At 60.2% G+C, this 10,854-nt stretch overlaps 1 protein-coding gene across 3 annotated transcripts in view; it reads left to right on the forward strand.

The window, feature by feature from the left end:
* ABLIM3 (actin binding LIM protein family member 3) overlaps positions 1 to 7,650 on the forward strand; it is a 56,785-nt gene extending 49,135 nt beyond the window's left edge. The window contains exons 13-23 of one of the 3 annotated variants that reach the window (XM_054842180.1): positions 466 to 564; positions 1,976 to 2,026; positions 3,436 to 3,570; positions 3,825 to 3,889; positions 4,090 to 4,237; positions 4,935 to 4,964; positions 5,416 to 5,474; positions 5,998 to 6,058; positions 6,287 to 6,294; positions 6,861 to 6,941; positions 7,386 to 7,649. In XM_054842180.1, coding sequence (XP_054698155.1) covers positions 466 to 564; positions 1,976 to 2,026; positions 3,436 to 3,570; positions 3,825 to 3,889; positions 4,090 to 4,237; positions 4,935 to 4,964; positions 5,416 to 5,474; positions 5,998 to 6,058; positions 6,287 to 6,294; positions 6,861 to 6,941; positions 7,386 to 7,499 — 851 coding nt within the window. In that variant the 3' untranslated portion in view covers positions 7,500 to 7,649. Of the gene's footprint in view, positions 1 to 465; positions 565 to 1,975; positions 2,027 to 3,435; positions 3,571 to 3,824; positions 3,890 to 4,089; positions 4,238 to 4,934; positions 4,965 to 5,415; positions 5,475 to 5,997; positions 6,059 to 6,286; positions 6,942 to 7,385 lie in introns of all 3 variants that reach the window. The other 2 variants (XR_008579324.1, XR_008579323.1) reach the window with 2 other exon arrangements.
* Positions 7,651 to 10,854: the final 3,204 nt, after the last annotated feature.

Consider the following 10,854-nt stretch of genomic DNA (forward strand, 5'->3'; position numbering starts at 1 on the left):
GTGTGTGCACACCCTGGAGCATGTCAGGGGAGGAAGCAGAGTGTGTCTGTGCCATGTCTTCTGTCCTTTGGAGCCGGGGAGGAATCACTGGGAAAATCCGAGGTCAGTAATTCCAGAAGTCCTGCATTCCCTGAGCTACCCCCACGCTGCACCACCAAGGCGCCGTCACTGTTTGCCTCTGCAGCACACTCGGCTTTCATCTCACCAGCGGCAGGGCAACCTGCTGCCCTGGAACAGCACCAGCACACGGTTCCTTTGCATCCCGCCTTCCTCTGGAGATGCGGGAAATCTTCCCCTGCTCCATCACGCCCCATCCTGGACCATGGCCTGGCACACGTCCCTGTCACCCCCACCACGTGGGTCGCCCCCCACTCTTCTAACACTGCTGCATTTAACACCCGTTTTCTTCTGCCTCTTGTTCTCTCTCTCGGTCACTTATGGCTGCTTCTGCTCGGCACCGCGTAGGCACCGAGAGCGGGCGCAGCTCCCCCTACTATAGCCAGTTAGATGTGAGGTCTTCCACTCCAACCTCATACCAAGCACCCAAGCATTTCCACATCCCAGGTAGGCTCTGGAGCTCCCCGGTTCCCGGGGAAGCGCCGTGTCTGTGGCATGCCCGCATGTGCCGTCCCCCCTGTGTCGCATGCGTAGCTCCACCGCCTGCCTAGAGCCAGCTGGCAGCAGGATCTACCCCTGGTAGAGGCCATCCATAAACAGGACCTGCAGCTTGAACCCTCCTTCTTCCCCATCACCACCCGGACGTCCCAGAGCCGCCCGGAGTCTGCTTGATCCTTGCAATATCCCTCTTCTTCCTCTTCCCTGACCTTCCTCCACCCCCCACACGAAGACAAGTCCCCTGCGGAGAACCTGTCCCTTCCCTGCCTCCCCCCCCAGGATCACAAGCTGAAGCGTGTCTGCCGGAGGCCTTTCCGCACCCATCCGCTACAGATGACTATTTTATACTCCCCCTAGGGCCCGCTGCTCCCTCCCCCCAGAGTCTTCTGGGCTTGCCAGATGCCTGCTCCCCTTCTGCAGGGATTGCAGGGGGCCATCAGGTAAGGGCCATCACCCGCTCCCGGCCACACAGAGCCCATGGGGACAGAGTGGGCAGAAGGGGAGAGTGGGGAGGGAAGCAGGCAGAGCTGCCCATCCATCCTTCAGCATGTGCAGGGGGGCCAGAGCCCCAGACCAGCCTGCTCAGCTGTAGGCATCTCCCGCTGCCCTTGTCCTCCACAATGTGTAGCTGATGCCCTGGGACAGCGCTGTGGGGACACCCAAAGGCTCCCCACTGTGGTCCCCTGCTCCCATCCCATCGCTGCCAGGGTTTGGCCCTGCCGCTTGCCCTGCCCTGCCCTCCCACTGATGGTCGGTGGTTTATGGATGGCCCCCTCCCTGCTCCGCCAGCTCTGCTGCCTGGTCCCTGCGCGGGGACCATAGCTCTCAGTGCCAGGCTCCAGCTCGCTTTCCCTCCCAGCTCGCTCTTTTCTCTCTCTGCTGCGGAAAGAGGCTTTGGCTGATGTTGTTTCACCCCAGGTAGATTGCAGATGGTTCTTCCAGATGCTGGCACCCCCAAGAAACCGCACTAGCGTGAGCCGTGGTACATTGCTGCCGGCTGGCAGGGGTGGCCGGTGGTTCCTGGCTGTGCTGCTCCCTCCCGGGGCCGGCAGCGCGCGCCGCCCCACGGTGCATGCTGATGCTGGGGCGCTCACTGCATGTCTTCTGTGCGCACTGCTGCCCGAAGGCAGCCCCGGGACCATGCTCCTGCTGCCCGTCCCGGAGCCTGCCTGGCCCTGGCCTGGCACTGCACTCCCGTGGGACGCGTGGACCTGGAGGCGGCTGTGTGATGGAAACGTGGCGTGGGGATAGCATCTCCTGCAGGACCTTTGTCCTGTCTGCTCTCAGCACGCCCATGCTGACCTCCCCTTCCTCCCTTCTTTCCTTTTTTCTTCCTTTTCTTTCTTTCTTCTGCCACCAGCTGCCGGCGAGAGTAACATCTACCGGAAACCCCCCATCTATAAGCGACACGGTATGGTCTGCCATTTGCACGCTGGGCTCTGCTCCATGGGGGAAGCGGGGCAGGGTACCAGTGCGGGGCTCGGTCTGGCTGAGTTGCATTTGGGGCAGGGCAGGAGTTGGGAGCAGGCATCAGGGTGAGCAGGCTTTGGTGGGCTAATGGTCCTGCTTCCCCTCTGAGCAGCAGAATGCAGGGTTCAGTGTGAGGAAAAAGCTTTGAACCACATCCCTGTTGCAAGGAACGCAGGCGAAGGCTGTCAGCAGCGCCAGGGACAAGGATAGCCATGGGAGGGGGAGCGAGTCCACAGAGGGGTGGTAGAGGGGAAGAGGGTGGCCGTTGCTAGCTGATGCCAGGAGCCAGAGCAGCTGCAGGAAAGGGATGAAGAAGGTAATTTGCAGTTTCATCTGGAGCCCTGGAGGAAAATCACAGCCTGTCCTGGACAGATGCTCCAGGGTAAAATGGGCCCGGGGAGCAGGGGGCGTTGAAGACCGGGGAGGAGGCACAGGGGTGTTTGGTGTGTCTCAGCAGGGCTGGCTTGTGCTCTCCCTGCTTGCTTCTGTGTGTAGGGGGACAGCAGCTCCCCCCGAGCAGTAACTCTGTCTCTTCTCTCTCCCTGGGCTCTCCCTTCCCACCTGCCCAACTCCCGCCACCCCGCTGCTGGCTGCACCCGCTGCTGTAAGTAGCTGCCGTTGGCAGGGTCCCCTGCCCCTGCTTGGGGTGGTGGGGTGGCTCTGCCGCACAGCCTGTCCTTGGTGCTCCTTCCCCTGCGAGTCCCCTGGCCTCGGGGGAAAGGATCAGGGCTCACCCTTGGTTTTCTCGTGTGCTGCCAAGGCTCAGCCCCCAGACTGAGCAGAGCTGTGTGTGTGGCCCTGCCATAGGGTGCTGAGCCCCTGCCAGAGCCGGAGCTGATGGGGTCACCCCTCTGCTCCCCCCTGCTGCACAGCCCACTGCTGCCTTCCCCTGGCAGTAACCCTCCAAGAGCCCTTTCCCTGCCGGGACTGAGCTTTCCTCCATCCCCTCCCGCCTGTGCAGTTATAGCCCTCCAGGTGATGGGACAGCCTGAGGCACAGGGGCACGGGGAGGTCGGTGGCCCTGGTGGTACTGGGGCTGGGGGTGACCTCTTTGCAGGAGCCAGAGCTTGTCTTGGTGCTGTGGGCTATGAGCTGTTTGGGTCCCTTTCCAGCTCCTCTGCTTGTGACTGTCCCCACCATCTGCCTCTGCACCCTTATCTCCAGGAGGTGCCAGCAGTTTGAAAATAGATTATTCCTAGCTCTGCTCAGTGCTGTCCCAGACATAAATCGCTGGTGGTCACTGGGAAGAGGGGAGGGAAGAGGATTTGCCTTTGTCCTGGGGTGGATCTTTGCAAGTCCTGCTGGCGGGACTCAGGGTCATCGTTACAGCTCTCCCTGCTCCTTTTGCAGACAACCTCCCTGCAGCAACGAAAAGCAAAACCAGTGAAGACATTGCACAGTCATCCAAGTACAGCCCTGCCTACTCCCCTGACCCGTATTACCATTCCGAGTCAGAGTACTGGTCCTTCCAAGGCTCCCCCAAAGGTAACAGCCCCCCATGGTGCTGGCAGAAAGGGAAACCCATTCCTGCCTCCAAGCTCATCCACTTCTGGGAGGGAACCCCCACCCTGAGCTGGGTTTGGACCCAAAGGTGGGGTTGAGCTGAGACACCTGCCAAAGTGACCCCAAAATCCTAGCAGCCCTTGAGACTTGGCTGTCCTCATGCAGCTGGGGACTGTCTCCTCCCCACCTGCCTCTACCTTCACCCCTGTCTGATCCCCCGACGTGTCTCCTTGCAGCCCCCCGGGCCCGGAGGTTCTCGTCAGGAGGTGAGGAGGACGGGTATGACCGAGGCATGCACAAGGTGAGTGATCTCCCTTGAGGGGGGATGCACCCCGCTTGCCCAGACACCCCACCCCAGCACCTTGTCCCTGAGGACAAGGGAGCAGATGGGAGGTGCTGGGCCCATACCAGGAGGTGCCGTGCCCTGCCACGATGTGCCAGTGGTCAGGAAGGGCCGGGTGAGGAAAGGAGGGGTGCAAAAGTGGCTTTCCCCCCACCCAGATCCAGAGTGGCATCGGCAGGCTGATCCTGAGGGAGGAGATGAAGGCTCGGTCCAACTCCTACGCAGACCCCTGGACACCCCCTCGCAGCTCGGCCAGCAGCAGAGAAGCCCTGCACACGGCTGGCTACGAGGGCTCCCTCAATGGCTGTAAGGACAGCCCTGTCCATCTGCCCGTCCCACCTGGCACTGCATGGCCCTAGCCCCTGTGGGAAGTTTGCTGGGGTGCAGAGGGAAGGACAGGGCACAGGGGTGGGGTGGTGGGAGAGGTGCTGGTGCCAGGTGGGAGACTCTTTTCCTCTCCGGAGGGCTCCATCCATTCCCTGTGCCGCAGCCGGGATGGGGCATTGCCCGGCGGGTGTTTGCAGTCCGGGCGGCCTGGTGAGTGCCTCACTGGGTGGTTGAAGGGTCCCTTGGGAATCTCACAGCACAGCCTCGCTGGCTTCACTCTGACCTGTTTTGGGCTCGCTGCGTGTGTACCTCCTCACTAATGGCACATCTGGGACCTCCTGGCACCCCAGACCTGCTGGATGGCCCCAGGGTTGCCTTCCTTGCTTGTGCTGCTCTCACTGCACAGCACCCAGGGCACCCAGCCCCTCTCCCCTTGGGGCTGCAGGAGGGGCTGGCGGTGTTGGAGGGCCTGGCAACATAGATGCCCCTGCCCGTGCCATGCTCTCCTTCCTCATGGCACATCTGCCCTCACGGAGATGGGGATGCTCAGGGAGCCTCTCAGCCCCGCTGGGCTCCCAGGAGCCCCAAGGAGGACCCATGGGGCTGGCATCTGGGCAGTTCTGCCTGGTGTGGGGCACTCGGTCCTCCCTGACGCCCGGCTCTGCTCTCCTTGCAGCTCCCCGGATGCACTACCTGGCCGACAGCGGTGAGTGTGTGAGCGTGCAGCCCTCCGTGGCTGTCCCCTGTGGCTGTGCGGTCCAGAGCCTGAGCTGGAGGAGATGCTGGGACCAGGGAGGGAGGAAGGGGAGAGAAGAAGCAGCCCTTGAAAGGCTGGGCCAGGGTAGAGCTGAACTAGGGCAGAGCTGGTGGCAGCGCTGGGAGAGGATGAGTTAGAGAAACTGAGAGAATAGATTGTGTTGTGCTGAAGGGTGAGGTGGGAGGGCTGCCATGGGAGAGGGATTTTGGGGAGAGGAATATCAGTACGGGAGGAAGCATGGCTGGAAACAAGTTGGAGCTGGAAGGAGACAGAGCTGGGTAAATGTGGAGCTGGGTAGCGATGTGGGAGCACAGGGGTAAGGTGGCCCAGCGGGTGCTCTCCTGGGGTGTGGGGCTCACCCTTGCGTTTTCCCTTATGCACCTTGGTGGCTTCTTTGTAGATCCCCTCATTTCTAAGTCGGCCTCCCTCCCTGCCTACAGGAGGAACGGGCTGCACAGGGTAAGTGCCTTCTGCCTGTATCCTGCTGCTGCCAGGCATCTCTGCACCCTTCATTGTTCTCCTCAGGCTCCTCAAAGCCCCCGGTGCTCCCCTTTCACGACTAGGGTGTCCTGCTCCCCCATTCTCTGCACCCCTGCTGTCACTGCTGGTCTGTGCCAATCCAAAATGACCCGTACTGGGGACCGAAGTGCCCTGTCCAAAGTGCACTACAGGACAGAGGTGCCTGCCCTGAATGTCCTGCAGGACACGTTTCAGAGAGATGCTGGTGTTCCTTCCCAACGCAAGAGCTTTGCTTTATACCCTGGGGCAGCAATTGCTGGGGGTCAGGAGACCTGGTCCTGCCTCTGTGTGATCCGGGCTTGTCACTTTACCGCCTTGTGCCTCAGTTTCCTCACTGCCACATGTGGGAAGTAGGTCCTGCTTCGGGGTGGGTGGGTGCCTTCCCCCCGGGGACATAGGAGGTGCCATGCTGAGGGACCCCCTCTTACTCCTCCCTCCCTCCCTCCCTGTATCCTTCCCGCAGCCTCCCAGTGCCGAGCTTTTCCACTACGACAGCACGAACGCCGTCAACTGGGGGATGCGAGGTAAGGCACTGCAGGGCCGGGGAGCAGCGCGGGCAGGGGACCCTGTAGGCATGGAGCCAGGTGCCGTGGGGCTGCCTACCCCACTGCAGGCAGCTCCAGAAGATGAGGTCCAGGCTGGAGGGAGAAGCGGGGAGACAAGCATGGGTCCCCACAGCCCCAGGGGGAGGATCCTGGCAGTGGAGGGATCAGCATGGCTCATGTGTCTCTGTCTTTTCTCTCTCCCTGCAGAGTACAAGGTAAGATGCTCCCACTCCAAGGAGCGGCTGCCAGCTGGAGGTGCAAGTACCACCCAGAGGGAGTCCCAGAGACGTGTCCATGTGTCCCCAGGCCCTTCAGGAAGAAACTTTTGCCCTCTGCCCGCAATGCCCTACCTTCATTCCCCTCCATCCCCCACCTGAAAGCCCCGTCCCAGGACTGTGGGGCTCAGACCAGAGTCCTTCCCCTCCTGCCAGGGTCCCAAGCACTTGGCCAAGCAGAATTGTCTCCTGGGTGAGGAACAGAGAAGGGTGGTTGTGCTGGTGGTTCCCTACTCACACCCATCCCTGGGCCACTCCTGGTTTTGCAGAGTGAGCAGGCTATTCCAGAGCCACTGAGGTGATTTGGGGTGGATTAGGGTCACCCTGAGATCAAGTCCCCCCTCTGCCTTGTCCCATCCAAGCCCTGGAGGCAGCTGTGCCACCCAAACTCTGCTATGGCAGGGAAGGCTTTGGCCTGGTGGCCCCCATGGCCCCATTCCCAGGTGTGCCCCAACTGTCCTCTTCTGGCTCCAGAGCTACCCCATGGTCTTTCTGTTCCCGTGCAGATATACCCCTATGAGCTGCTCCTGGTGAAGACGAGGGGGAGGAACCAGCTGCCCAAAGATGTGGACAGGACTCGGTTAGAGGTGAGGGGAGCCTTTTCCATCAGGGACAATCTCCTCGGGGTTAGAAGGACCCAGTCCTGTGGGGTGTCCCCTTAGCTGGCAGGCAGCATTAGGCTGCAGGGGCTTGTGGACATGTGAGGAGCATCTCCACGGCTCCCCAGGAGCACACACGTGCCAGCACACTGTCATAGCTGTCCTGCAGCTCTGCTGGCTGGGCAGAGCTGCTCCCCATGCCCATGGCACAAGTGCATTTGGCAGGAGCAGGAGGGAGCTGGGTGCCCCCCCCCTAGGTGAGCACTGCTGGGGGTTGCAGCCCCTCATTGCACCCAGCCGGGCAAGGGATGCCATCGGACCCCCTCGCGTGCCCTCTCCCCCCACTGCAGCCGTACAGCCCGTGTGGTGGCCGTTGGTCCCAGGTGCTGGCTGCGGTCCTCAGCCCTGGCTCAGCATCTCCTCTCTCCCCAGCGCCACCTCTCCCAGGAGGAGTTCTACCAGATCTTTGGCATGACCATCGCCGAGTTCGACCGCCTGGCCCTCTGGAAGAGGAACGAGCTGAAGAAGCAGGCTCGGCTGTTTTAAATGCAGTGCACTATAAATATATACATACCTATAAATATATACATAGAAAGATCTCTATATTGCAGCTCTGTATGATTCTCAGTGCTGTATGTGGCAGAGGCGCCCTCTGCACCCCTGAGAGTGAATTGGAGTTTTGCAGATCATGCTCTTTGTTTCCTTTTCTTTTCCAACCCTGTTTCTGTATCAATCCTTGGATTTTCCCAGAGGCTAAAGCCACGTGAGCCCCGAAGTGCTTGGTGTCCATCACTACTGACCCATGGGGGCAAGGGAGGCGGGTTTTCCTGCTGCAGCCACAGCACCCGGGGCTGTGTCTTGGGGATGGGGAGGAGCAGGGCTATGGGATGGGGAGTCTCCTGTTGCCCTTCTGCTCAGCTGGTCTGTGTATTTACTTACGTGTTGGCAAAGGCCCTGGGTTTGTTTACAAGACAGTGGGATCCCACCATGGTCTCCTTTTTGCCCTCCCTGCCTTTAACAGGGCTGTGCACTGGGGGGTACCTTCAGCCTCACCCTTAGGATCAGAAATACAAAGAGGAGCAGAGGTGGGGAGCAAGGTTCACCCCTGTGTGTCAGGGTGCAAGCCTGAGCCCTGCTGTGTCCTGAGCTGTTGGATTTCCCTGCAAACCCTGCATGGCTACGGAGCCCGTTTCTCCTCCCAAAGTGCTGGAATGATGCTTTCCAGGCCATCCCAAAATCAAGCCCTTCTGAAATGAAAGAGCCAAAGCCGCCTCCTCCCTTGTGTGGTTTCTTGCGGCTCTTCAGGTTTGTCCAGGGCCAGCAAGCCCCAAGAGCGGGCAAGCTGTGATGCCACCTAGTCCTGGGCTCTGCCGCCCATCGGACCCTACCAGAGGTGGAGTGAGCACCCAGCCCTGCTGCTCCAGGGTCTCGGCACCCATGTGAGCAGCAGTGGGAGCAGTCTGGCCGGGACCTGGGGGCAAGGTGGGTGCCAGTCCTACTAACTGCTGGGCCTTTCCGTGGGGGGTTTCCTGAATTACCCCATCACTGATGGCTGTGTCCTGGATGAATCCCTCTGCAAACCTCCAGGAATGAAAACCACTACTGGGGCCATTCAGCATTCACTCCACTGCAAACTATTGGGATTTTTTTTTTTTTTTGCTTTCGCATACTTTTTCTTAAAACTAATAGGGTTATTTCCACACAAACATATTTCCTGGTGTCTGTGGTTCTCTGGTTTCCTATTTGCTTGTCTGGCACAATTTTCAGGCATACCACAGGACAGAGCAGTCCCAAACGGGCCAGCAAGCCACAGGGCACCTCTGCAAGAGCTGAGTCAGCAGGGTTCCTCCAAGGGGACATCTTACTATTGCTGTACCATGGGCCAGCTCTGCTGCTGCCTGTCCTGGTCCTCTCTGAAACCCTTCTGTCCTGGTGTCTCCCATCAGGTGGATGGAATGCCATCTCTGCCATCAGCACCACCACCACCGGGTGCCGAGCCTGCCCAGCTTGTTACCCAAAAAAGCCATCCCTGGGTTTCTCCGTGAGGCGGGAGAGACGTATGTGGCCCCTTGCATGGGTTTGCCAGGGTGCCGGGTGCTTGGGGCAGGTCTCCTGTCAGCAGCAGCCCCAGCTCCGAGAGCTTTATGCTGGCATGGAAGGGGCTGGGGCCTGAGGTGGAGATGGCAATATTGCACTGGTAATTACTCCTGTCTGCTTTAGTGCAGCAGTAAATGAACCAATTGTATTTATAATGATTTCACTCATATAAACTAAATCAAGCTCAACCATTTGTGGCTATAAGAAACTTCCATCTCCAGCAGCAGTTTCAGTGATAAAGCCTGGAGGATGATATTATTATTATTATTATTATTAACAACAGCAACATAACAGCAGGAGTCTTTTAATTTTCAAAGCATTTTAAGGACAGTGACTAACTGTTCCCCACAACTACCTGCATGGCAAAGATGGGGAAACTGAGGCAGGACTCAGTGCTATCTCTCGGAGCCAAGGAAGCCTCTCCAGCCCATGCTGTTCAGGGGCAGCAGACACCATGTGGGATCCTGATGGGCTCCCATTGCCCTGGGGTGTGCAGAGAGCACCCATCTGCACCCCAGCAAGCAGCAGCGGGGGCATTAGCGCCTGCCCTGGAAGCTGTCACTGCCTGAGCCCGCTCTCATTTGTCTGCTTTGCAAGTCCCAGCCACAAAGCAGCTGGAGCCCGGCAGGCAGCGCCTTTGGCCTGTGAGTAGCACCCTGTGCCTCGACCACAGCCCCAGAGGTGACCCCGCGTTACGAGAGAAAATGGGGCTCGATCCAGGAGGGAGGGAGCAGTGAACGCGGGCCAGGCAGGGAGCAGCGTCTGGGCACGAGCTGCCTGGGGAGAGCAGAGCAGGGCAGGGCTGGCACGGGGGGTGCAAGAGGGGGGTCGCTGCCTCCGATCTGCCCTGGGCTACGAGTGCCCCACATGAGGAAGCCCTGGAGGCCAGTTGTTAATGCACGTCTAATATTTCAATTATTGCTTTCCCAAGTGATAATTGGGTACGTGTGAAACTGAACCACATTTCTGTCACAGCCTGCTGTCCCCAGAAGAGGGCTCACCTGCAGTCCTGAGGCCAGGAGAAATTGGTGCCAGGAGTCACTGCCCCTGCTACCACACGCTCTCCACGCGTGGGACGCTCCCTCGCACATCCCACAAGCGTCCCAGGCCCAGGTGTCCCCTGAGGTCTTTGTTAGGGAGGGACAGTGACGGTGGCATGAGCACCATGGCCAGGCAGGGGCCGGGCACGTGAGGGACACCGGGAGGGAGCAGACATGAAGGGGTTTGGGTAGGGTGGGGGAGCAAGGGGCAGCACGGGTGAAGCAGGGAGTGAGGGGGTATAGGAGCACTGTGCTTGCTCAGTGGGTGTGCCTTTGGGTGGGGGCTTGGTTCTGGCTCTTTGCCCAAAGTGAAGTTGCCCAAACCAACAACCCCTGAGGGCAGGTGGAGGTGGCCTGCTCTGGACCCCCATCCTCAATGGGGGGATCTCCGGGTGCTGCCAGTGCTGGCGATGGAGCAGCACCTGGGGGAGACGCACCCCCTGTGTAGGGCAGCACCAGGGTGGGACACGCACACCCAGTGTGGGGTAGCACCTGTGGGAGATGCACGGGGCGGGGGGGTGCACCCCGGGACACCCTCAGCCGTGCAAGCGGGGGGTGGAGGGATGTGGGTGCTGCAGGGCTGCACACGGATGGGGGTTAATGGGGACAAACTTTCCACCCGTGCTGCCGGCGAGGACACCTCCAGATGATCTCTCGGTGCCGTGCCGTGCCGTGCCGGTGCTCGGCGCTGCCGTGCACAGAAGGGAGGGGCGGATGAAGCGATTGGCTGCTCCGAAGCTGAGACCCGGCCCCGCCGGGCGGCT

This window comes from Grus americana, chromosome 14 (assembly GCF_028858705.1).
Source record: "Grus americana isolate bGruAme1 chromosome 14, bGruAme1.mat, whole genome shotgun sequence".
Taxonomy (NCBI): domain Eukaryota; kingdom Metazoa; phylum Chordata; class Aves; order Gruiformes; family Gruidae; genus Grus; species Grus americana.